At 41.2% G+C, this 26,220-nt stretch overlaps 1 protein-coding gene across 1 annotated transcript; it reads right to left on the bottom strand.

Moving 5' to 3' along the window:
• Positions 1 to 906: 906 nt before the first annotated feature.
• Positions 907 to 25,682, bottom strand: TNFAIP8 (TNF alpha induced protein 8). The gene is made up of 2 exons (XM_075262446.1): positions 25,584 to 25,682; positions 907 to 2,117 (listed from the first exon to the last, which is right to left on the bottom strand). Exons 1-2 carry the CDS (start codon positions 25,612 to 25,614, stop codon positions 1,549 to 1,551), a joined length of 600 nt encoding a protein of 199 aa, XP_075118547.1. The 5' UTR covers positions 25,615 to 25,682; the 3' UTR covers positions 907 to 1,548.
• Positions 25,683 to 26,220: the final 538 nt, after the last annotated feature.

The raw sequence follows: 26,220 nt of genomic DNA, 5'->3' as shown, positions 1-26,220 counted from the left end.
TATTGATGGCCTATCTTAAAGGGGCTCGATCACTAGATATACGCATTATGAGCTAAAGATATGCCTGAATAGCCTTGTTTCTTACCTCGGAAATCAATATGCAAATGAGCTTGATTGTGCACGGTGGGCATTCCGTGCAACCCTTAGCGTCATAGCTTCTGAACGCCCACCGCTCTACCTTGTGCCTCCAAGCCCTCCTCCTCCTGCTTATTCACCGCCTCCATAGTCAGCGTTTTCTATTGAAATAACGTGCATGGGCAGTAGCAATCCCTCTGGCGTGCTACTGTGCACACTGCAGTGCCATTTTCCTGTAGAAAACATTGCGAGCTGGTGCTGGAGCATGCGCAGTAGCGCGCCGGAGGGAGCACTACTGTGCACGCACGTTATTTCAATAGAAACCACCGACGATGGAGGCGGTGAAGAAGCAGGAGGAGGGGGGGCTTGGAGGCACAAGGAAGAACGGTGGGCATCCAGAAGCTATGATGCTAAGGGGTGCACGGAACGCCCACCGTGCACGATCAAGCTCATTTGCATATCGATTTCTGAGGTAAAAATAACAAAAAGGGGGGGGGGTGTCTTTTTACAAACTAATAGCAGCACCTGAATAGTCTTTTTAAAGGCTATTCAGGCATATCTTTAGCTCAGGACACATATCTAGTGATAGAGGCCCTTTAAAAAAAAAAGCCACCAAACTTAAAAATCCCCAAAAAAACTTTAATTTTCATGGAGCTAAAACCAAGACTGACACTGGAAGTTAAATCCTCATGTTTTTTTTTCAACAAATTCACATTACTTGTAGAGCAGTGGGACATACTGAAAAACCCCCTGTAAAGCTAGTGTAGTGTGTGCAGTAAACTATAAAAGAAAACCACTATTTCTACCTCTGTATGGATATTTTGTTTTATTTTTTTTCATAAGATAGTTTTATCAGGACATTAAGAAAGTGCAATCCTGCTGTCTACACAGACAAATTAAGAACCTTTCACAATGAAGATACTTGTATCAATTGTAATATTCCATAAAATGCAGTGCACTTCCATGACGGTAGATCCATATGAATATAGTACCTAAAAAACAAAGATCTGAGAACAGAAGCAAAAACAAAAAGAAGCTGCCTTGTTATTCAATTATCGAGAAATATTGCATAAAGAATCTGGGCATATATATCATACATTACTGGGAAACACACATACATCTTTTGTACTAAGGTATCTTTTGGCAAGGCCATAAATAGCACCCCCTCCCCTTCCTATTCATTTGCAGAAAGTCTTTGTGACATCCCGATTTCTGTATTATCCCCTGCGTACAAGGTGGTTTCCACTTCCAGCCTCCAGTACACTCAAGGTGTAGAGGGAACGTATCTGCATAGTAACAACTCTCCTGCCAGAACCAGTAAGCGGCGTTGTATGACATAACAATCTGGTTCCAGTGTCACCATCAGCAGATAAAACACCATTTTGAATGAATGGTCTCTTACTCCTCATCGGCAATCAGTTCCAAAAATTACATTTTCCAGCAATTATCTTCAAAGACCTCAATGTCCCACCATTAAATATTGTCATCATCTAGCATTTTGTTCACACCGTCACAAAGTCTCTGAAGATGATTTTTGTAAGGTCCAAATGGATTGTAAAGAGCTGCCAAAAACTCACAATTTGAGAAGTGATCAAAAACATTGTTGATACGTCCATGAGACTTAGCGGTGAGATGACGCTGAATGACTTGATGAAGAAGCTCCCGACATTCGTTCAACAATTTCGAGAGCACATTGCGGTCAAATGTATATTCCACTTGATGAAAGCTGACCACTGTCATGGCCAACTGGTGGACTTTCCTCTTGAACTTTTCCATAAGTGCGATCTCCTCCTGGTTGAACTGGTTGTTTCTATACAGGACTGCCAGCTTTATCACGGTCTTGATGAGATTCTTTATAATTTTCTCTGAGTCTTTCTTGCTTTGGGTGAATTCCCTGGTTGCTTGATAGAGCTCATCCAACACCTCTCCACTGGTGTCATCGATCAAGGATGTTGCTATATATTTTGATGAAGCCATCTTTCCAAGAATTTTCTTCTGGGCCTGGACAGCCAGATGTTTGGAACTGAAAAAATCTGTCGCCACTGAAAGAAATAGAGTAAAAATGTATTATTACATAGGTGACATCACTTTCATGAATTTTATTTATCAATAGAGATACAAATTGTAAAGCACCAAATACAATTGGATGTTTCATAAGTGTGAAGGACAGCTAGGTAAATAGATAATTCATTGCACATGCCCGGCATTCTTAAAAGGCATAAATACTGAATTTCAACAGATCTATAACATAACTGCACACTGCCAAGGTTCACATGTAGAGGACAACTGCTATCAGGAAAATATGCAATGGATTTACTTAGTATGGTATATGAACTTGTGCAGGAGCCATTACACAGATCACGATTGTGCACAACAAGTGGTTTAGCTGCGCTCCAAGGCACTTCCTTTTCTGCAGTATGTTCCTGTTTCTGCTAATTCTTTTTTAGCACAAGAACCGTTTCCTATCGTTTCTTCTTAACAAGTCCGCCATAGGTCATATTACAAAATTCAGAGTCATCACTTTACTAGCAGTATATTTCCTGCCAGTCATATAAGATTGTGAACATGTTATACCAGTGCCCAAGAAGGAGGGCTACTGGATGAAACTTTTCGGGTGTCATACATTCCCTCTGCACCTGTACTACCAAGTGGTTTTATTCCATATCCTAAAGTAGAGTCATATTTTAAGACTGGTTTGCTGAATCTTGTTCTCATTTACTGTATGCTTTTATATAATGCATTTGGAGAAAATAAGTATATACTGATCAGTTTTCATAACCGTTCAAAGCAACTCTAAAACTATCAATAATTCTTCAACAATCTTTGCGTAAATCATTGGTGCAAAATAACTTCTGAATTTCCCAAGACAAACTAAAGTTTACTAAAGTATCAGATTATGTGTGTCCATAGAAACCTATGGAGAGAGGAGGGGAAAATGAATAGAGACAAAGGCAGACAGAGGCTGCTGCAGTTAATGGAAAGTTTTCATTCTCACCCTTAGGCCGGGTTCACAAGGAGTATTGTGGCTCGTCATCTGGTACGTACACGCCGCGGGATCTTTTGCGGGCTGTATACGCTCCCATTGTTTTCAATGGGAGCCGGTACCGTACACGCGGCACTATTTTGCGGCAGCCGCAAAATAGCGCCGTGTGTACGGTACCGGCTCCCATTGAAAACAATGAGAGCGTATACGGCCCGCAAAAGATCCCGTGGCGTGTACGTACCAAATGACGAGCCATAATACTCCGTGTGAACCTGGCCTTAGACTGCGGCCCCAAATTGCAGAAAAGCAGCTTTATTTTGTTACACATTTTGCTGCGTTATTTTGAGCCAAAGACAGGACTGGATTGAGCAGAAGGTAGAAGTACTTCCTATATGTTTCCCATTTCTTTTGTAACTATACTTGGCTTTGGCTCAAAAAGAAATCTGCAAGGAAAAAGTTGCATTTCCACAGGCCGTAGCCCTATATGAAGCAGTTTCACCTTCGGGGTGAGAGCATGTTAAGGGAGCAGAGTCTATATGGGAGATGGAGTAGAAGATGGCCCCCATCCACTAGCTTGGGGATAAGCATGTAGTTCGAGTTAAAGCAAGCAGAGAGAAAAACTGCCAAAAGTGTCATATAATGCCCCAAAAATAGAGTTACTCCACGCACAACTTCACAAAATAAGCTACTATTGGTAAGGTTAGGTATTAATCTAATAAGAATAAAAAGTAACCAAAAATACAACAAGAAAATACTCAACCATCAACAAGATTGTTCATTTGCACAAGAACTACCAGAAATTCACTCTCTCCCCTGACAACACCATAAACATGGAAGCTCAGTTTTATCGCACTTGTTACTTCTAGATTGACAGGGAGATGCAGTGAAATAGTTGCCATATACTGATCCCCCTCGATTTTGGATTGACCGTATAATCTACATATAATACTTAATATGTACACTCATCCAAAAAATGCAAAATATTAATTCTTCAATGTTCTATTTGAAATGCTTGAGAAAACCTGCAGGTGGCAGAACAAGTTTCCAGGCTCCAGTAGTGTCTACTTAGCGCTAAGTACAGTGAATGAGTCGTTCTTATTTACACATAATATAGTAGAAGATTACTATGAACATGAACAACCTGTGCGTGCAGAGGTCACATCAGCAGCAACTGTGATAAGTAACTCCTGAAACTGAATGACTGATCTATCTGCGAGATATGTAACACAAGCGGAAGAGGAACATTACTCTACTTTCTAGCTTACTAATACTTTACTCTACAGTCTGTGCATGTGTAAAACAGCAATGTATGTGAACTGCACGGCACAAAATAGAGTGCAATATTGGCGCAAGTTTGGTAGAAGAGTTCGATAAGCTAATGTTGGCTCACCCAGTATGCTGTGAATCAGTTATACAGGATAAGAGTAGTTGTTATATATTTACAATGTTTACGGGTTTTCCTGCCAATATTTTGGTAAAGACAAAAAGGTGGGGGTTACACAAAACCAGTGCAAAAATGACACGGAAGTCCACAACTGTAGCACCTGTTTGGTAGAGAAAACACCACAAAAATGGAAGTGTGTAAATACACCGCAAAGTGTTTTCATACTTAGTTTAGGCATAACTGCTGTTTAGCATATATCATACCTTAGCTTGTGACATATGCTAGGTTCACACTAGTGTTCAGGTCTCAGTTATTCGGGTCACTTGGAGACCCAAAGGACAGAAACCAGATCCGCTTAAAAAGTGGCCCACGGAAACCCACAAACTCCATAGACTATAATAGGGTCCACAGGGCTTCTGCCTAAAATTCCACCTGTTTTAAGCAGAATAGGGGACGGAGTCCCCAAAAGCTAGTGTAAACCATCCCTTAGAGCTTCCGACGTACATGCAAGGCTTTTAGTTACAGGTTTCTCATCAATGGTAGAAAATATACACATTATTTTTCAGGGTAAAAGACACCATACGGAAACCTGTCCGACCTCATTATAAATCCATCCATCGGGAACATTTGGTTTCCATCTTTTAAATGATCCATCAGTCATGAACTGCATTTTCATAATTGAACTGAAATTCCTGCAGAACTACAGAATTCATAGTGTAAATGTGAATCTAGCTATATACTGTATTATACATCACTGCACTAGTAAAATCTCCTTCGATAAATCCTGGCACTAACAGAGTCTACTTTATTCCCACTCCAATGCTGTAGCCGTTCCAACTTAATCATAATCTTGACCTGGACTAGTAAAGCATTGCACATACGACAATATCATTTTTCACAGACCCAATGTCTGTGAACAACAGCCATGTTGGTCCATTCAAGCCCATGGAACGGACTTACCGTAGTCACATGACAGTAAATAATGACCCGTCTGTTATGAAACCCATGAATGTGTATAGGTCTAGTCATGCAGCTCTACGGATGGAGAAACAGAGAGAATGGCAGTTTTTTTTGATGGCAGTGAAAAACAGTCCATCAAAAAAAACCAAAAAACAACAGACAGACATTTATTGTTAGTAAACCGGTTGTGTGATCATTAAGAAACCGCTGTGTGATGGCCATTTTTTTTTTACAGTTGTGTGAATACAGTCTTAGGGGGCGTTCACACTACAGTCTGTGTCCGACAGGTAGTGTCCGCTCCTAGTGTCTGTTCAAAATCTGGCACGGACATTAGGAGCGGACACTAGCTGTGTCTGTGACACTTGTAATTCATTTAAATGGGAATCGGGTGCGTTCTTTTGCACTCCGTGCCCTTCCTTCACTGTCCGCATGTAAAGATGGCCGACTTTTCAAGCGGACAGAAAAACCCGACATGTCAGTCAGTCAGTGCCAGATTTTGAACGGACACTAGGAGCGGACAATACCTGTCGGACACAGATGGTAGTGTGAACGCCCCCTTAGTCTTAACGCAAGTGTGAACGCCCCCTAACTTAATATTTCTAAGATTAGTCTGATCAGTGGGAAGCCTTTGTACGGGACTTGTGCTATATGTAGCAAGTATTTTGCACAGTGTAAGGTTCATGTATAATAATTGAGTTATCAGATGTGGAGTGATCGTTCAGATAGGATTATAGAAAATATTATCCTTGCTTTGTACTAGTGTTAACACCCAGCATTTCACACCCTAATGCTTTATGGGTGTAGTCTGAAGTAAGTGGTCTGGCATCAGCGCTATGATCTCTACAGCTCACTGAAACCTGTCACTATCCTGCAGGAATATTTCAGCTAGACAAACACCTTTGTGCTTAAGAATGTGCTACTGGAAACATAAAGGTGAATGCCAGTCTAGAATGACATTTTACAATAACAGTTGAGAGATTTTGTGAACCATTTGCTTCATTTATCGTATACTACTTTATACCCCATCCACTCAATTATAGTTTCCTTGTCCGTTCAGCCAGGAAGGTAAATTCAGAATTCTGAAAGACTCAAGTTACTGTAGAGCTGCCATTCTCAATCTGTGTTGCTCAGTTTGTTATTTCTTATATATTTTTTGGACTTGGTTTAGGCTACAGAAAAATAGGAAAAAAACTTAGGTGGTCAAACTTAGGAAAGGGTCAGTGTCACTTGGTATTTTATTCTAGATATAGGAGTACTTGGGATTGTATTTGGATAAAAGGGGTTATGAGTCAACAGTCTGCTTATGCTGCAAACACAGGGAGCGCACACCATACACTGCAGGTAAATAGATAACTCTTGTATATACAACCCATGAACGTTTACATTCATTTAATGATACATGTGACTGGTCATTTGCTCACGACATAACAAAACATCATAGGACTAGGATCTTTCACTTATTTTTGCTTCTGCCGAAGCTGGAGGATTTTGAGGACCTGCAGTATGGAGCGGCCTCTAGCTGCTGAAAGATAAGAATAGTCTAGCCCAGGGGTCCCCAACCACCGGTCCGTGGACCACGAACAGATCATTGGGGCTTATTTTGCTGGTCCGCGGGGCGGGGAACAGCGGGCTGGCCTGAGTCTTAGCTGGGTACTTAGGAACTAGGCCACATTGCTATGGTAACGTGTAAACTATCGGGTAGCATGGTGTCCTGTAGCACCTACAGAATGCCGCACTACCCAAAAGTTTACATGTTGGCATAGCAACATGGCCTAGCGCAAAGTATCCAGCTGCTATGCTACCCGATAGTTTACACATTACCATAGCATGTGGCCTACCGCCTACCTACATGGCCCACAAAGCATCCCAGTGGAGAGCCTTCCTGACCACACAGTGGAGCCTGCCTATAACCCTGCCCCATATGACTAAAGCTCTGCACCTGCTCCACCCCTCCGGACCATGGAAAAATGCTATTGCTTGAAGCCGGTCCGTGGTCAAGAAATGGTGGGGACCAGTGGTGTAGCTTTCTACTGAGCAGCTCTCATGGATCAGTGTCAGGCAGGGATGACACACGGTGTGCAGACACATATCACTTTCAGTGATCGGGCAGAGCAATTTCTTAGGGCTTTTCCTGATGTTTAAAAACGCAGTCAAAGGGGTCAGGGTCTGGCACTGTCAGTACCCTCTGACTGCAAATGATAAGACTCATTCTTTTCTTGCTAAAAAAGTGAGTTTTAGGGCTAGTTCACACGTGAGTATAAGGGGAGGTTTTTGACAGTGGATTTCGCGTCCAAAACCTCCCCTTATAATGGTGGTCTATGGAGACCACCGGGCTTCTGTTCTCCGCTAGCGGCGAGCTGCTGCTAGCGGAGAAAAGAAAGGACATGTCCTTTCTTCAGGCGGAAGCCGCGCAGACTCAGCCGCGCGGCTTCCGCCCCCGGCAGCTCCCTCCTATGTCGGCTCATTCATTTGAGCCGACAGCAGAGGGTTAAGCCGTGACAGCGATGGTCGCGGCGGGCTGGTTTTGACAAGAGAGAGACGCGGCTCGCCGCGTCTCTCTCTGTGTCAAAACCCGCGCGGGCAGTTCACGTGTGAACTAGCCCTTATAGTTACAAAAATATTGCTGCCTGATATATGTGACTACTTTATTCAACTGCAATGAATACTCATGGTGCCTTATTTTTTATTTTATTTTTGTCAGCCATCACATATCATGTCAATGCCACAAGGTGGTGTTTTTTTTTTTGTTTGTTTTTTTTTTAAAAACCAACGCCCTGTATTACCCAACCACAGCTACAGTTACAGGACAGTCATACACGACAGGCACTATACAATTTCACTTCTTTAAAATCTGACTCTACAGGAAATTGCAGTGCTGAGTAAGATGTATACACCAGCTGCACAGTCCTGATCCATCAAAAGGACAGGCCGAGCTCAATACACTGATAAAAGAAAGTGTATAAAAGCCGGGCAGGTGCACCATATCCACATCTCTATTCTAGCCCAGTAAATCTAACCGGCTTTTCTCCATGTGCCAAACTCCAGACACAATAGCAGGCCTTGCTGCCTGGCACATACAGAACAGCACTGGGATCATTACTGTGCTTAAGAAGGAAAGCTGACTAGTTAGCTAGTCAGCTTCTGGCAGCTTTATAGGTTATACCCAAAAATAACATTTGCAAAAGAACATGGAATATTATAGGTAGATCATAAGCAATTATTGTAGATTCTCATAGACACAGAAAAGATTTTAAAATCTTGACAATCCCTCAACACTTCCTACAATTTAAGGACTAAATTTCAGAGGGAAGCCTATTTATATAGAGGAATGGTAATGCAGATCTGTCCAATTATTTCTACATTCCCAGGGTGGTGTTGGTACCAGATAATCAACAGGAAATTATGAAATTACTCTGGAGAATTTGTTATTTATTGAAGACCACAAGTATGTGGTGTCTGTAGAGCCAAGAGATGCCATGGACACCCACATTTCCAAAGTTTTATCTTTGGACTTGTCATGCTTTATTTCCATCCTCGGTTTAGTATTTAGGTCTTTTTTCTTTTGGTGACCAGCCTTGTGGTAGGGTCTTATATGCAGCACCTGGGTGCCCATTAGCTCCTCAGAGAAGGATGAGCTTTATGTCTTCAGAGGCACAGAAAAAACTGCTTGGAGCATGGCACAACTGCTCAGAATCCAGAAAAAAACCAAAAACTTTTTAAACCACCCTCCGAAAAAGTCAAGCAGCCCAGGCAGTTGTACCCACTGTAGTAAAGATGGCCCTGTGGGACCTAAAAGCTCATTCCATCAACATCACAATCCTCCACAGTCACTACTGCACAGAGAGGAAGAATAGCGCCATTATTTTACTATTACAAAATGTATGTGACCTACATGAGTTAACCAAATTGGTAGCAATAAACCTACCAAGCATCAAAATGTGAAGAACAGCTTCAAAATCAAATCAAATCAAACAGGCTTTATTGGCACGTCCGAATAGATATTTGGCATCGCCAAAGCTAGTAAAGGGGGGGGGGGGGGCTGGAGTCGAGGGTTAGCTTAGCAGTGCAGACAATAAAACTGCAGTACTTTACCTGTTTACTTAAGACAGAAAGAATGTGTTTTACTGAAAATACTTGAAATAGTTTCATCTGTAGATTTCTTCCAGTTCCCACAGACAAGAGCCTACATACCATACATTCATAATTGACATGAAATTGTGTAATTGCATAATATAAATATCTATGTACAGGGATGTAACTAGAAAAAACTGAGCCGCATATCAAACTGTTGACTTGCCCCCTGATGGCATAGCATCCCCTTTCCTGGCCCCCACATAGTATAATGTCCCATAGTGGCCCCCTATATACAGTATTATGTACCGTAGTCTGTTTAGACTCCATAATAAAATGATCGGAGGGCCAGGTGAGGTGACAAGTATAAAAACCACTCACCTCTCCTGCGCTCCGGAACGATACTCTGCTGTTTTTGGCCCTCAGCAATGTTGGCACAGATGTGTGGCATCTCTAAAGAAAGAGCCCAAACACAGCAGAGTGTGTGCTGGAGACCAGGAAAGGTAAGTAACACTAGTTTTTAAGCTTACTCATATCCCCTGGACCATTAATCATTAAAATTGGTGGTCTAAATAGACCCCAGAGTATAATAATAGCAGTATCTGTTGGGGTTAGCTCAACAAATACTCTTGCTGCAGGCCCGTGGCCTTACTTACTGATCATGGTAAAAAGAAAAAATGCATCAGGGTCCCACCGAGCTCCTAAGGTCCCAAACCTTGTGGCAGCCGATATGGCGGTACTTACACCACTGTCTATGTACAATGTAACAGCACGTAATCCCTGCTGTGATGATTCCTCCACCCCTGGCACAAGAAAAGGCCCCTTGCTGTGATGTGCACTCCTATGAGAGGCATATGGTTAACATATTTACAGATAAAAGTGTGAACGTTTAAAGGTGCCTGTTTGGGGATTCTGTCCTCCATTCTGCTTGAAAAGTGCAGAGAGAAAAGTCCAAGCGGGCTTTTTTTCAGCATTTTTCAGGTGGAAACCCAGCAGACCCCCATTATAGCCTTTTGGGGCTGCGGGTAGCCACTTTTTAAGCAGATTGGGTTGGGAGACGTAAGTGCAGGTGTGAACCTAGCATCAGTTCACATCTGCGCCGGAGTGTCTGTTAGAGAGAAAAGTCCTCTACGGAGTACTTTCCTCTTCGCCGGTTTCAGTGTGAAAACCCACCAGACCCAATTATAGTCAGAAGACATATTTACTTTTATGAATGATATTTGGACAATTTTCAATACACTTACACTTATAACTTCTATGTCTGGTGTTTGATCTTCTGCCAAGTATGGGATAAAACACTACCATAGTAGACACAGTGCCATGGCAGAAGTACTATGAAGAAGTCTATTCTAAGAATTCAATTGCAACTCAAAGTAAACTCATTTGTAGCCATTTGCCATCAGCAGCTGTTCCCCGGCTGCTTCATCTTTCCATTTGTCACAAAATACAAATCACAAAACCCTTGTGCTAGCGGTCTCCTGACCAGAATATCAATAGGAAACAAAAGCATTCTGCCCTGATACAGAGAAGACTAGAAATAAATACATGTATGTCCTTACACACACAGGCTGGAGTAACCAGAGATGGATGAAGTGCTCATTGTTTGAATGCCAACACTATTCTAGGCAAGAGCACAGAAAAAAAATGAAATGTGCTATACATTCCTAGATGTGTCACACAACCAGCGTGATACATAGAAGACAATAGTAAACTCCAGTAGTTGCAAATCTTAAAGGGGCTCTATCAGCAAAATTATGCCGTATGAGCCCCACATATGCCTGAATAGCCTTTAAAAAGGCTATTCAGGCAACGCTTATCTTATTTTAAAAGCTCCCCGTTTTTAAATAATACCCTATAACGATTATTAAAATCATACTTACCCATGCACGGTGGGCGGTTCGTGCACTGGTGGACGTCATCTTGCTGACACGCCTTACTCTGTGTTTTCTTCCAGCGACATCTTCCTGGGCTCTTCTTCCCCGCTTCCATCTTCTTTTCTTCCAGAATGAAGAAATTTGCGAGCGTAGTTCTAAGGGGAACTTAGAACTACAACAAAAACGGCGCCGGATCGTGCGCAGTACGCTTGCGAACGTCTTCATTCCGGAAGAAAAGATGGATGCGGAAAGAAGAGCCCAGGAGGATGTCGTTGGAAGAAGACACAAAGTAAGGCATGCCAGCAAGATGACGTCCAACAGTGCACAAACCGCCCACCGTGCATGGGTAAGTATGATTTTAATAATTGTTTTTAGGTTATTTAAAAACGGGGGGAGCTTTTAAAATAAGATTAGCAGTGCCTGAATAGTCTTTTTAAAGGCTATTCAGGCATATGTGGGGCTCATACGGCATAATTTTGCTGATAGAGCCCCTTTAAAGGGATCACACAGTTTAACAGGAAATGAAGGCCTTGCTCTTTCCATCACAACTTCTAATATTCTCCAAGATTACTTCTGCCACCTTTATAGTAAAGACAGGAACTTCTACCAATGTTGCAAATATTCTAAGGTTTCATTTAAGACAAGAAAGGAGGAGGCAACTCAGTGGCTCAGTGGTTAGCACTGCAGCCTTGCAGCACTGGAGTCCTAAGTTTGAATCCCGCCAGAAACAACATCTGCAAGGAGTTTGTATGTTCTCCCCATGTTTGTGTGGATTTCCTCCCATTCTACAAAGAAAAAAAAAAATGTAGATTGTGATCCCTATATGGGGCTCGCAATCTACATAAAAAATAAAATAACATATAAAAAAAATGATGTACATCATTCCTATCACATACGCAGCTAACTTACACATCAGTGGTTTAGACTATAGTTATGGATAGAGGGCAAACCTGAATAACATAGCCAGGCCCGAAATACAACATACCAGTCAAAGTTTACTAATGCTGTATAATAGTCACGTTCCATATACACTATACGCAGGTAGTATGAATGTGCGCTAAATTTATCACAATGGCCAATGCTGTGTGATGAGTATTTGGCATAAATTGTTAGAGACTAGACAATATTATTATAAATCACACTTATGTAACTTTTACCATAGTTATTTCTAGGATAAACTAATACCCATGCATTGCCTGTCCAGGATGGAAATACTGCCAGATCTAAGACAAGGCTGCTTCTAATTTAAAGTCTAAACAAACAGAATGTTACTCAATCGTTAGGTTCTTATATCATATTGAAACCTCCTCTGTACCCTTGTGGGAGCAGCCAAAGGATCTGCAATATTTCTATGTATTCTTATTGTCTGCTCCATAGAGCTGTTGCAGAGCAGCTACCTGCCTTACCACTGCCCTATCTTGCAGTAAGACATTGACTTGGGAGCTGATCATACTGTAAGGCAGGGGTAGGGAACCTTCGGCATTCCAGATGCTGTGAAACTACAACTCCCAACATGCTCCATTCACTTCCATGGGAGTTCCAAGAACAGCAGAGCAAGCAAAGCTAGGAGTGGATCCCAAAAAGATGAGATATAGTATAGTATCTGTCCTATATACCTTCTCTTCTTTTATGATCCATAACTGATTTTGGCTTCAAAATACAATGAAACACCCTATCCACATGGTGAGGTCAAATTGCTACACCAACAACTTTTGTAAAATGTCAAGTAAAATTCAGGGTTATTGAGTAGGTAGGATGATAAATCTGTCAATGGCTGACAAACATGGTCAAGCAGAAGAAGCAAAGATCCTCTAAGGCTACGTTCACATCTGTATTGAAGTCTCCGTATCAGACTCTGCAAGGAGGATTTTTCTCTCTGCTGGTTTTAGTATACAACCAATGGAAACCTGGCGGACCCCATTATAGTCTATGGGGTCTGCGGGTGTCCGCAGGTAACCATTTTTTAAGCGGACAGACTCTCTGTCTTTCAGGTCCCCATGTGCACCTAAGGCCTAGTTCACACGGGGCAAGAAGGCACGGATTTTGGCGCAGAATCCACCTCAAAATCCACCCCCTCACAATAGAGGTCTATGTAGACTGCTAGAAATCTTTTTCTCGCGAGCGGTTTGTTGCCTCTCGCGGAAAAAGAAGCCGAGCTGCCCTTTTTTGAGGCAGATTTCCGCTGTGGCACGTCCGCGTCAAGGCAATCCCTCCGGACTAGGCCCATTCATTTGGACATACTCCGGAGCGGGAAGCCACGACTGCCGGAAGGCGCGGCAATGGCATTTTGGTCCTGACTCTGACGCGCTTCCCACATCAAAATCAGGACAAAAATATGCGGTCACTAGCCCTAAATGGACCCCTTTCTACCATTTATTTAGTGTGTGTTGTTTTTTTTTTTTTTACTTCAGCGCACTGTACACAGGTTGTTATCACTCGCACCAGCCCCAGAAGAGGAGCACAAAGTAATGTCAGTGGAGTATACACATAATTCTTGTGCCACAGTACAGTTCTATATCCATTATACAATGGTTGTTATAGTGCTGCACACAATTTTATTCTGGCTGTCAAATGTGATGTGAATCTCAGATGGAGGTCACATTCACGTGGCAGTATTTTGGATGTGTTTTTTTCTTTAAACTTTAAGGGGTATTCCTATTAACATAAATATTATTAAATTTGTAGATAATTAAAAATTAATAATTTTTGCAAATATACCGGTAAGTAATTAAACATTTTGCAGAATTTTAAAGATTTTCTCTAAGTATCTTGTGGTCACTTGATCAGTTGCCAGTGGATACGACCATGAATGCAGGAACTTTCTAAGGTGAGAACATCCACCATGATGTCCTTATTGTGGTCAGGATATCTTCTGATACATGTGGTGTCCCGGCCTGATAACCCAGGTACAATAAGAAAGTCATGGCTGGGTTCCTGACAAGTCCCAGACCATAGAAAGTTTCTGCATTGGTGGTCGTAACCATTAGCAACCGATCAAGACAACAGACTGTCACCACTAAGAAAGTTAGAGAAAATCTTTAAAATGCTGCAGAATTTTTTAACTACTTATATTTGCAAAAATGTTTAACTTTTAATCATCTACAAATATAAATATGATTATGTACATGGGAATAGCCCTTTAAACCAGGAGTAGGTCCTAAACAAAGAAGAGGTGAAAACATGTCACACTTTCTCTTGGCTTACAGCAAAAGATGTCCCAGAAAACTGCTGTGTGAAAGACGTCTTCATACAAAACTGTATGACGAGTGGGAAGAAGACAAAGTGCCCAGGGAAAACTGCATTGAAAAGCAGGATGAGAATCAAGAAGATGTTCCTTCTGGTTTTATTTGCACTCAGTGAGGCAAGGCGAAGCTCCAAGCCAATGGTGTACAATGAAGCCATAACTTGCCCCATTCTAGTAACTCCACTCTTTGGATAAATTCACAAGTGTCAGATTTGCTGCAGAAAGTTTTGCAAAAGTCCTATTTATCTGAATAGAGCTAGCAAGAATCCGTGCACTAACTACTCTAACTAAGAAATCTCTATAGCAAAGCTGCCTCATGTGAACAAACTCTAAGGTCTCATGCATATGAATATGTGTATTGTAAGTACATGTAGCCTTATTGCGTTTTTATGTATGATACATCAGAAAAGTTATGAATGAATATTATTGGGAACAAAAACAAAATGCAAGTGTATTGATCTCTAAAAATAAATTCTGTGCTATTAAGCTGAAAACAAGTCACCTTGTAATGTAAGTATTTATCTCCAATAAGAAGAACTAAACGGACAGGACTCGCCACTGACAGCGCTACAGAGAGTGTGACCTGTGTCATATGGGAGAGAATACATAGTGAAATGTACTGCATAAACTAAACAAAACTGGTAAAACAGGAGCTGATAAGTCATCAATGTGTTTAACATTAGGTCCCATGCTCTGGTGTAGTAAGCGTAACAAAAAGCACATAATATAGTATAGTATTAGTATCACCAACAATCCCATAGAAATCATTTGGGTGGGGAAGGGGATGAGCTGGAGCAATGTTAGGAAATGTATAAGGTTGAGGCTTGGAACAAAGGTCCTACAGATGTGGCAGGGAAATCTACAGTAAGTGAATGTAAGCCTGCCTGGGTGAACATAAAAGAGGACCTTTCATGTCCTCATTAATGTACAATATTATATATTGATAGAAAGCCAATAGTGCCCCAATTTCAGTACACTGTTGGCTTTCCCGGTATGTTCCCCACTGCTGGAGATATCGGTGCAGTTAATTTTGCCACTTTTATCTCCCCACTTTCAGAACAGAAGGTCGTGCCTTACAGCCTAGCATCATCGCTGGACTATGAGGACCCCCCTCCTCCATTTAGTCTTGTACAGTCAGAGAGGGCGTTCCTTAAAGCTCAGTGTCATTGCTGTCCAGTAAGGAACACCCCTCTGACAGTACAAGGCTATGTAAAGTGTATAGTCAGGGGGATAATTAGTGAGGGAGCACCGAGTTGGGCAATGACGCCAGGCTGTAAGGCTCTTCTGACGGTGAGTAGGCATTGGTGCCAAAATTAATGGCACTGATATCTCCAGCACTGGGGCACATACCGGAAAAGCCGACAGCTTTCTAGTGGTATATAATACTGCACATGGATGAGGACATTAAAAGGTCCTCTATAAGTTGACTGATCCTGCTAACTTCAGCAAAATCGGCTGACCATCTAATGTGTAAGACATGCTTGGCCAAGCATTATGTGTATAAGTACCGGTAGTTAGTAAGGAATTGCTATTCCACATTTATGGAGAGCTTACATTACAGAGGTCCTTACATCTCCACTTTACACTTTCAAACAGATGAATATGCCAAGTGAGTATCAGCCAAGCATATTAGGCTAAGGCCACATGTGGCCAAATACAGATAAAAATGTACTGGAAAAAAAAAATCAGCTGAAAATTCAATCACAAAACTGCATTTTTTTCTGTTCTTGCTGCTGTGTTTTGCATTTTTGCTTCCCCCAGTACAAGTCTTTTGGGGAAAAAAAACAGTATTTTTATAGGTTAAAAAAATGGTGCATTTCCACAGTCTTTTTTTCTGTGATGTGGAGAGAATAAAACAAATCTCATTCACTTTGCTGGAACTGCGTTTCTGCAATGTGTGGCCTCAGCTTATACATATTACATGAGCAGTACAATGTTTACGTCCATCTTCGCTATTAGTAAAATATTTTAGATTTATTTACATAGTTCATATGCAGCAAACTCAACACCAGCATGTAATACCAGCATTGTCAAAAGTCACATGATGGAAACTATCTCAGTTATGCCCCTATAGCCTGCAAGGTGCTTTATGTAGCTGAAAGTGATGTTTGGTTACATTGTACATACTTGTCTATGAACAGTATGAGAATGGGAAGAAAACTATTCTTCTCAACATAGAATTTATTGGCTCCAAGGGTGAACTTTAAAAAGGTCATAAGGAAACTAGTGTTTCATGAAGAGTGTTTATTTCAACATCCACATTCTGCAAAGAAGTAAAATTAAAATGGACATTCCCAGTAATAAACCATTATATAAACAGAGTTTTTCCCCTGTTACAAGCATATCTAGACCCACTGTCCTCCCATATCCGACAGCCCAGCATGAGAGGAACAAACAGTCTATGGACTCCTGCTAAAAATGTACGTATCCAGTTTTCACATGTTAACAAAGGGTGATTTATAAGACAGAAATAGTGGCACTCTACATACAGAGGAGTCTCGTGCTGTATCCAACCCCCTTCTAATTCATGCATTGCAACACAGGTTTGTATAAAACTCAATATATCAGCCATACAAAATACCACACAGTAGTGCAATAGACAAGATGTTATCAAGTCTTGAAGAACATGTCTTGAGAATAATGTAAATACTGAGTATGCAAATTACAGGGTAAACCCAGTCAAGAGAACAGTCCAGCAAGGAGGGCTTAACTCTCTGCTGGTCTCAATAAGGGATAGTTCACACGGAGTAACGTGCCGAGTGATGTGGCACGTAGACGCCGCGTGAGCTTTTCTGGGCCGTATATGCTCCCATTGATTTCAATGGGAGCCGGGATCGTATACGCGGCGCTATTTTGCGGCATCTAAAAGCTCACGCGGCGCCTACGTGCCACATCACGCGGCACGTTACTCCGTGTGAACTCACCCTAAAACTGGTAGGGACCAGGCGAATCCCATTATCGTCTATGATGTCTGCGGGTAACCAAATTTTAAGCGGACAGGCTCTTAAATGCTTCTAGTTGTGCTGTCAAAAAGGCTCTGCACCCTGGGGGAGTGAATTAAACAGACATGTGCAGCATGGAGAGGTAGTAACAAATGGTGCTACACATAGTATAATATGAAAAGCATGCACACCCATGAATATATAAAAATAAGCTTTGCCACAATAACAGAAACCATACAAGCACAGCTATCCACTGTTATATCACACCCCTAGACTCATAATATGGCATATACAGTGGTGGCCAAAATTGCAGACACCCTTTGAAATGTTCAGGTTTTACAAATTTACATGCCTATAGAAAATGTGATGTTCCCCTAAATGTAAAAAACATAATTCTAATATCTGCAGTACAAACAAAACCTATCCTGTGAAAACTGCATTACAATAATAGTCTTTTATTTGATGGGCACCTCATTCTTATGAGATTTCTAAACAGTATCATCCTTCATCATTCTAAACTTGTTTCTACCATTTGTCCTTTTTAGTCACTAATGTCATTTCCGGTGTGGATGTTAATTCACTTATAGCTATTTTGTAGTACTTAAACCAGGGAAGAGCAACTGGTGGAAGCCATATTACTGTATGGGGCCAACATAAGGAATGTGGGCCATCAACTTGAAACTTCTCTGTGTGGCCCAGCTTAGTCTGAGACCCCTGCCTTAGGCTACATGCACATTGTATGGTGCCATACAATGGGTCAGTATGCTAGCTGTGAAAAAACACTGCTAGACACCGACAATGCACACAGTTATGTACATGAGGCCTCAGACCAAGCCACATCCAAATACCACACCACCGCATACATCTGCAATGTATAAGGCCAGGTTCACATTAGCGTCTACTGTTAATACCATATAATGGGTATTTTGGGCTCCAATGTGGTGCGTGTCATATTTTACATTCACAGGGAAAGTTAACGCGTTTGAAGAAACGGATACTGCAGTCTGTTGTCCAATGTGTACCATTCATAATGGCATTTCTCAGGGATCAGAAAGTTTTGATAGCAGCAATATACGTGAGGCTATGGACTACACGATCTGTCACTTTGGACAAGCACATCACATGGCGGTTAACTAAGTACAGTAAACCACAAATTATATATATACGCACTATAAAATACACAAGGAGGGAACATTATAAAACGAATTGTAGGTGGGATTTGGATTATATATTACAGTAATTCAGAGTAAGGAATATCAAATTCCCATGTCCATTGACTAGTAATGACATGGACACTAAATAAACCACTGTTACATTTAGTGAGAGGTGAAAGCACTGGGGCCCATGGACTGGATGCGGCTATAACCACATCAGGTGCATTGTATGGCACTACCCTTAAACTTAATCAACCACCACAAAAATTGCTTATACCGTAAACTACTTCTTATAGCAAATATATCTTTCTTGTGCAAAGTGCAATTTTGCTGCTGCGGTATTAAATTTTATTCCCTATACAAATAAGAAGTTCAGTGCACTCAGGATGGGAAACACCAGTGGGAGCAACCATTTTCCTCTGTGGTCACCACCCAGTGCAACTCTCAAGCCAGAACGGCTGTTGTCCTATAGACAACTATTTGCAGATGGTGCTCCAGCAAGTGTGGCCCCTTCCCAAGTGCACCAAACAGCTCATCTGCATATAATATATAAGTTGAATTTCTTTTAGAAGTGATTTTGGTGGTGGTAGACCTTCTATTTTAGACCTTCTTTAGACTACTTTTCACATGATATTACTTAAAGGGAAAAAAGCAGAGTGACAATATGTTGTCTGTTAGAGATCACCTAAAGAGTTTTGAATCGCTGGTATAGTCAAAGTAAATGTCAGGTACTTGTACATCTTAAATAGGAGTTATCTGCTCCAACTACATAAACACAGCTTTAATCTGCTGTGTATGCATTAGTGTATTAAGAGAGAAACAATATAAACCTCTTGGCAGAATTCAGACTAGGAGCTGTAGAGACCTGTGAAGTGTGATGACCTTCAATAGCTAGGGCTACAGAAACTGAAATATTGCAGACAACTTGCAGTATCCTTTAGGCAATTTAGGCTATTAGGGTATGTCAGGAAACATGGCACCACCAATGTAAGTGTACGGAACCTTAGGTCTTCATGCACACTAGTGTATTACTGTAATATAGAAGACAATGTTACAAAGTGACTAAACCATTGGGGGGGAAGGGGGGTATAATACGGGTGCATGTACTGCTGTACACATTCCATACACCGAGTACTGATGGACGTCTGCAGGCATGAGCCCCAACCTAGTTACTAAACCAGTTAGATGACTACAGAATACATTTACCTCAGGTGACAGTGACTGTATGTAGGTGACATTTGTGTTTATCCAATGTGACTATTGTCTGTTAATATGTAACTTCTACATAAAAGGAGTTAATAATACAGTTATATAAAAATAACTTTAGAATGAGTCATTTTGTTAATTAAAAACTTTAAGAGAAGAAAAGGGGAAAAAAAAGCCTCAGTAAAGGTTTTCATGTGTAGACTGGAGAAATATAATCATACCTGAGTTATTTCAGAGGAACATGCCCTTTAACGAGGGCATATACACACACAATATGCCATAAATATATGATATGACATGTGAGGGTTCTGGGTCTGGGACCCTCAGTTACAAGACGACTTACAGTTCCCAAATTCTGTATGGCTTCAGTCCTCATAGGCTTCAAGGAAAAGATGTCCACTTGTAAAAATTTCTAACAAAGGTAATATTAGAATATCCATTTATAGGCTACTCCTATCTCAGACATTTAAAGGGGCTCTATCATTGGGAAAAGTCATTTTTAACTAAGCATATACTTGCATAGCCTTTAGAAAGGCTATTCCACATCTACCTTTTGTATGTAAATCCCCTCAGTAGTATTTGAATGAGCCCGTTTTTATTTATATGCTAATTAGCCTCCAGCGTGCACCCCAGAAGTCTCAGCGTGCATTATCTGCTATGTGTACAACACAGACTGATGCTGCTGACTCATCTCCCTGTTCTCACACACACATAGAGAATAGCAGACAGTGCTCACTGAGACTTCTGGGTGCACGCTGGAGACTAATTAGCATATGAATAAAAATGGGCTAATTCAAAAACTATTGAGGCAATTTACATACAAAAGGTAGGTGTGGAATAGCCTTTCTAAAGGCTATGCAAGTATGTGCTTAGTTAAAAATGACTTTTCTCAATAGAGACCCTTTAAGGCAATGAAGTGAATGGGAACAGTCATTATGCTACCTATTCACAGTGAGACAAGGAAAGGGAGACCCAAATTCTGAAGACATGTGCTGGACCCAGAGGTTTGACTTGCATATGTCAAGTTGTTATGTCACATAACCATAGTCTGCAGGCGAAACACAACCTCACTTGATCACAAATATCTTCAGTCCTTTTGCACTTTGCATCATGTCAATAACTGGTTCATGTTGCTTTATTTATAATAGCCATGCCGATACAAAGTCCTGGTCCAGTGTTGAATATGTTGGCATAATACAAAGAAAATGACTATCCAAAATCTCTGTTTCTAAACCTTTTCCATTTTGTTACATAATGATCATTATCACAGGTCCAATAGGACGTTGCTCAGATTTCTCCTACTCCTGAATGGTAAATATACAGTACAGCGATAGAGGACATGTGATATTACCATGAAGAGTCTAGGAATACTGTTTGGACTATCCCTATAGGAAATGTAATGGCAGATAAGTGACACACTGGCAATAATAAATGTTGACATTAGATTTACAGGTGAGATTTAGTTTACTGGCAAGGGAGAAGCCACACAATAAAAACGCGGATAGTGACAATATAGATAACAACTGTGGCTGTAACAAGCTATGAGGTTAGGGGTATAAAGGTGGCCATGTGAAAAGAGCCGGGCACAGCTCAGATCAGAGAAAGCAAAGTCCTTAAAAGTGCCCCTGTAATAGAAATATTTTTCTTAATGATTCCGCCCACAGATCTTGGCATAAATAACAAAAACTTTACAGTGAAATACCTCCATTAAGGCTGAGCCAAGTGCTGCACCACATCATGTATGTACTGAATAGGCAGGAGTGATACATCGAAGGCATCCCCAGGGTCACAAGTTTTAACTGCAGGTAACTAGTTAACAAAGGGAGTATTATTTCAGCTCCAAATGTGCAGCCTGAAATCATTAGCCGTGTTCACATTACAGAGCAGACCAGAATCCACTGCTCTCACACTGAATGCTCTATTTAGAAACAGGATATATGTAAGTGTAACAATGTCCCGATTGCCATGTCTTCTACATTCATGGCCCATGAGGGAGATCAACTGGACTGATGTACAGTCATAGTTTAATACACGCAGGGCTTGTTCACACGGAGTAAACACGGCACGCAATGTGCCGCGTTTACGGGACATTTGCGCCGCAATTTTGACGGTGCATGTTTGCGGTCGCATTAACGCCGCGTTAACGCGGCGCTATCGCGACCGCAAACATGCACCGTCAAAATCGTGGCGCAAACGTCCCGTAAACGCGGCACATTGCGTACCGCGTTTACTCCATGTGAACAAGCCCTTAGACTATATTCACACTTCAGGGAAAAGAGATCGCTGTGAAAAATGGAGGAAACGTTCCGGTTAGTAACAGCTATTTGGTTCCCATCTAGGACTTGTTTTCATGAATCCCTTATAGACGTCATTATACTGAGGCATCCTTGAAAACTGACAAACATAGGACAGTGTCTATTTTTTGAGGGTCCATTTCGTTAGCCACATTGAAATCTGTTTTTAAAACAGCTGCAGGACCGACTTTACAAAATCAGCGTTCACACGGCAGTATTTCCCATTCATGTGAATATAGCCTTAATCACATGAACCAAAGTCTATGAGAGACCACTAAATCACGGGGTAGCCATTTCTGTCCACAGTTGTGTCACTATAGCCTTACCCAACTTTATTAGCCTGTTCAAAATCATATTTGATGCCTAGGTTCACTGCATAGGCTAGTGATACCCCTGGTGTATACCCCTAGTGTAGTGTATACCCCTTTTGCAGTAGTTTGCTCTGTCTCATTGAATTGGCTACCAAACGTTATATAAGTTTCTACAATGCTGTTAACTTCAGGTACATATCAAGGAATACTCCAGATTTATAGGTCTCACAAATAGCTCAGAAAAGATGCGAATAGAGCCTAATATGTACTGAACTACAGTTCCATTTGTGGTCAGTGTGTAGTCAGAGGGCCTAGGAATAGAAACAAGCAAATGTGAACTAAGCCCTAGAATAATATGTGGATGACTATGAGGAGCTCTTTCTTATGATCACAAGGTCTTTGTTGCGTACGAAGTTGGTCACATTTTCAATACTGCTCTAGAAAAAGAAGTGTTGGGATTTCATTGGTTTCTAAAAAGCAACATTTTTATAAAATAACCCCAGTAAAGGATGAGAGGAACTGCTTACAGCAAGCCAATAGAGATACTAGAAATTCATTCATTGCCACTATTCACTTGCACTGATTTATCTTCCCTAACTAATATGATATGATGCGATAAGATAAGCCTTTAATAGTCCCACCGTGGGGAAATTCAGTGTTTTACAGCAGCATAGATAATACAATATACAAATACGAAATCTCCAAGGAAGAGGCATAACAGAGATAGTAGGTACAGATAAAAAAAAAAAAAAAAGGTAAATATAAAAAATGGATATCAAAACTTATCTGTATAGAATGATCTCTGCTTAGCTCAGTGTTGGTTGTACAGCCTAACTGTAGTGGGGAGGAAAGATTTCTGATAGCGCTAATATGAGTGGGATGTACCTTCAGATTTTTCAGAATTATTTGGAGACCTTACCATTATAAAGCTAAAATTCATTGAGGGTATTTCCACATATGCTGGCATTTAATGGGGTCTTCTCTTTACAGAGAATAATGTGCCAATAGAAGCATTCAGTTCCCACTCCCAGTATTACCAGCAGCTGCAGTACATGGTAGCCAGATACCAGCACATGCGAGAACAGTAGCAACTCATACAGACTGGCTGTCCTTTCTGGCTCAGGGGAGGGGTCCTAATAGGGCCTCTAAACAGGGGTTGTGTTCATGAGAACACCCTGTAGCGAAAAGATGTTACGTAATAGTGGAGTTTAAAAGCCTCCATTCTAAAAATACAGGAGACAATAACATTCTTTTGAGGGTTTACTACACTATAATACACAAATAATGAACTGACTGTCTCACCATGGAAAGTCCGTCACAGCGTGCATTATAGATGGTGTAAAACAAAGTCCTCTGCCGCTCCGAGACTAGTAATGGAGGTATGTAACCCTTGCCAAATGGTCTGTACTGTCTTCTTTGAACAAGATCTATCAATGACAATTTTCCCATCAGTTTCTGAGAAGTTAATGCAAAAGAAACACCAATATTGCTTCAAATCCTGTTGTTGGTTTGCTAAAATGGCCATCACAACAAGACAGAATATGGTCAATATCTTTGTAGCCAAGACCAGCATAAAAACTGAACTTTAACCCAAATCTAACCTGGCCATATAATGGTAAAAGCTGGAGATTAGTTAAAGTCCTCGGCAATTTTTCGGCTCTCTTCCCATCACATTTATGAGTTCCGCTTAACATGTACTCTGGGATGTACACATTAAAAGGAAGCCATACAGTGGTATCTCTCATCCATAGGGTCTCATTGTGAAAAAACATACAGATCATTACTTTTCTGATGTAACCCTATTGACATCTTTAGCACGTATGGTGGGGCCTTTCCAGACTGATGTGAACACAGAATTTTAGTACTGCCTGAATACTAAAAAAAAATGTAGTCATTGAGTCAAGGCTAGAATTCTGCAACCTTTAAAGTGTTAGATCCCAGCTGCATTGCACATTAGGGAATTGCACAGGACCGTCCTGGTAATAAACTGTTGCCAGCAATTCATTACCTAGTCTTTATTACAAGAGATTAGCATCTTGCCGGTTGCTAAAGTTTACAGCCCATTTTTTTTGTGTGTGTATTATGTATAGATAACTCCCATGGAGATTTAGATGTCTGTGCCTACAGCTCCCAGAATCCCAGTACTTTAGCAATGCAGGTCTGGAATGTCAGACTTCCCCTAAGAATGTACTTTGTCAAAACACTCAAGACAGGAAAAACTTCAGTTCATTTCAGGCCTCAGGACAATATCCCACCACTTATTTAGTCAGTGAGTGGATTCCGCTTTGGCCTGACACAGAGAGCAGGCATGAGCACATGCCCAGTATATCATCCAGTACTATTATTCTTTATTGCCAAAGACTATGCCACTTTGTAGTCACTGGCGGATACAAAACCGGCAGCTTGAAAGGAGCTGACAGACCTATTATTCATGGTAAATAAAAAAGATCTTAGATTTCTTCGGCTTCTATAATAAATCTGTATTTCATCCATATACACACTGTGCTGCTACCTTCCACCACCAAAGCCCATAGAAAAATTAATGAAACCATTCTTATAAATTGCTTTTACTGGACGGCTTCCAGTTTTCCAAAGAGTTGTGCAGTGTGCATTTTACAGCACACATCCCTCACTGGGTTATGCTTTTAGTGAAAGAAGAACTTTAAGAAGAAAGAGGAAATCTAGCTTTGCAGCGAGCGAGCCAAAAATAGTGATCTTCATTGCTCAGCTAAAACTTTGAAGTCTTCCTCTGTGAGATGAAGAAATCTGGAGCCCCGCAGCTCCACAACAAACAGTTGTCTACTGAGAGTTTACAGGGAGCAGCACATGAACTTTCCAAAGCAATCTGAGTCTTGCTGGCCTAAATCTACCAAAAACACATGAAGCCAACACTGGAGATCCTCATCCCGGAAATCTAAAGAGCAGGCTTCAAATGAATATGCCAGATCTTCATACATAATGGCTGCATACTATCTGTGCACGAGCTAAGCAAAGGGACTGGATTGCCTCTGCACTTATTCGATTAGTCAGAAAATGTAGAGCAGACCGGTGGAAAAGAAACAGAAATGAAGAATAAAAATCCTACCTTCTTTTGGTTCATCTGATTCTGAGCTCATGGTGTCAGTGTAAGTCACTGGAGACCAGATTACAGCTGACGTGCTCTCTGAGCAGAAGAAGGAGCAAGTCAACTTCTCAAAAAAAAAAAAAAAAAAGAAGTCAGGATGAAAAGAGGAAAGTTCTGCAAGTTTGGCCAATCACAAAAAGGCGGTCTAGAAGGAGGCCGTCCTCCTCTCTGCCACTGTCTGGAGAGAAGCAGCACCTTCACACTAGCAGGAATTCAGCCCTGCACACACAGACACACACACTGTCTTCCTGGGAGTTGTGATACTTTTAAAGGGGTGGGGAGTTGCTTGTTACAACATGACAAGATTACAGGAAGGAGCTCTACTGAGCAATGCTAGATGGATTTCATTAAAGTGATAAGTGTCATAGCTTTGCTCCCTAAGGCTAATAACTCCTGTTGCTGTATTGATGTTACTCGTGCTCAGCCCTAGAAAAAAAAAATCACAGTCAGACGTGTGTCATAAAACAACCTGGGCAGGGCTGATAGAAACAGGACAGTGTGAGAAGCTGCATACTGACACATACTTGTGAAAACAAATACTACCGCAATAGGGACCACAGAGCTCAGCATTTACCAAATACAAAATAGCAGCACAGCA

This window comes from Leptodactylus fuscus, chromosome 1 (assembly GCF_031893055.1).
Source record: "Leptodactylus fuscus isolate aLepFus1 chromosome 1, aLepFus1.hap2, whole genome shotgun sequence".
Taxonomy (NCBI): Eukaryota; Metazoa; Chordata; class Amphibia; order Anura; family Leptodactylidae; genus Leptodactylus; species Leptodactylus fuscus.
Note: the sequence above shows the minus strand (reverse complement) of the source record. Positions and strands in the feature narration are given on the sequence as shown.

Bases quoted from the DNA above. Each gene is read 5' to 3' on its own strand.
- TNFAIP8 (XM_075262446.1), bottom strand. From the start codon at position 25,614: ATGAGCTCAGAATCAGATGAACCAAAAGAAG. The intron at 2,118-25,583 runs GTAGGATTTTTA...TATTTCTTTCAG, and splicing joins ATCAGATGAACCAAAAGAAG to TGGCGACAGATTTTTTCAGT.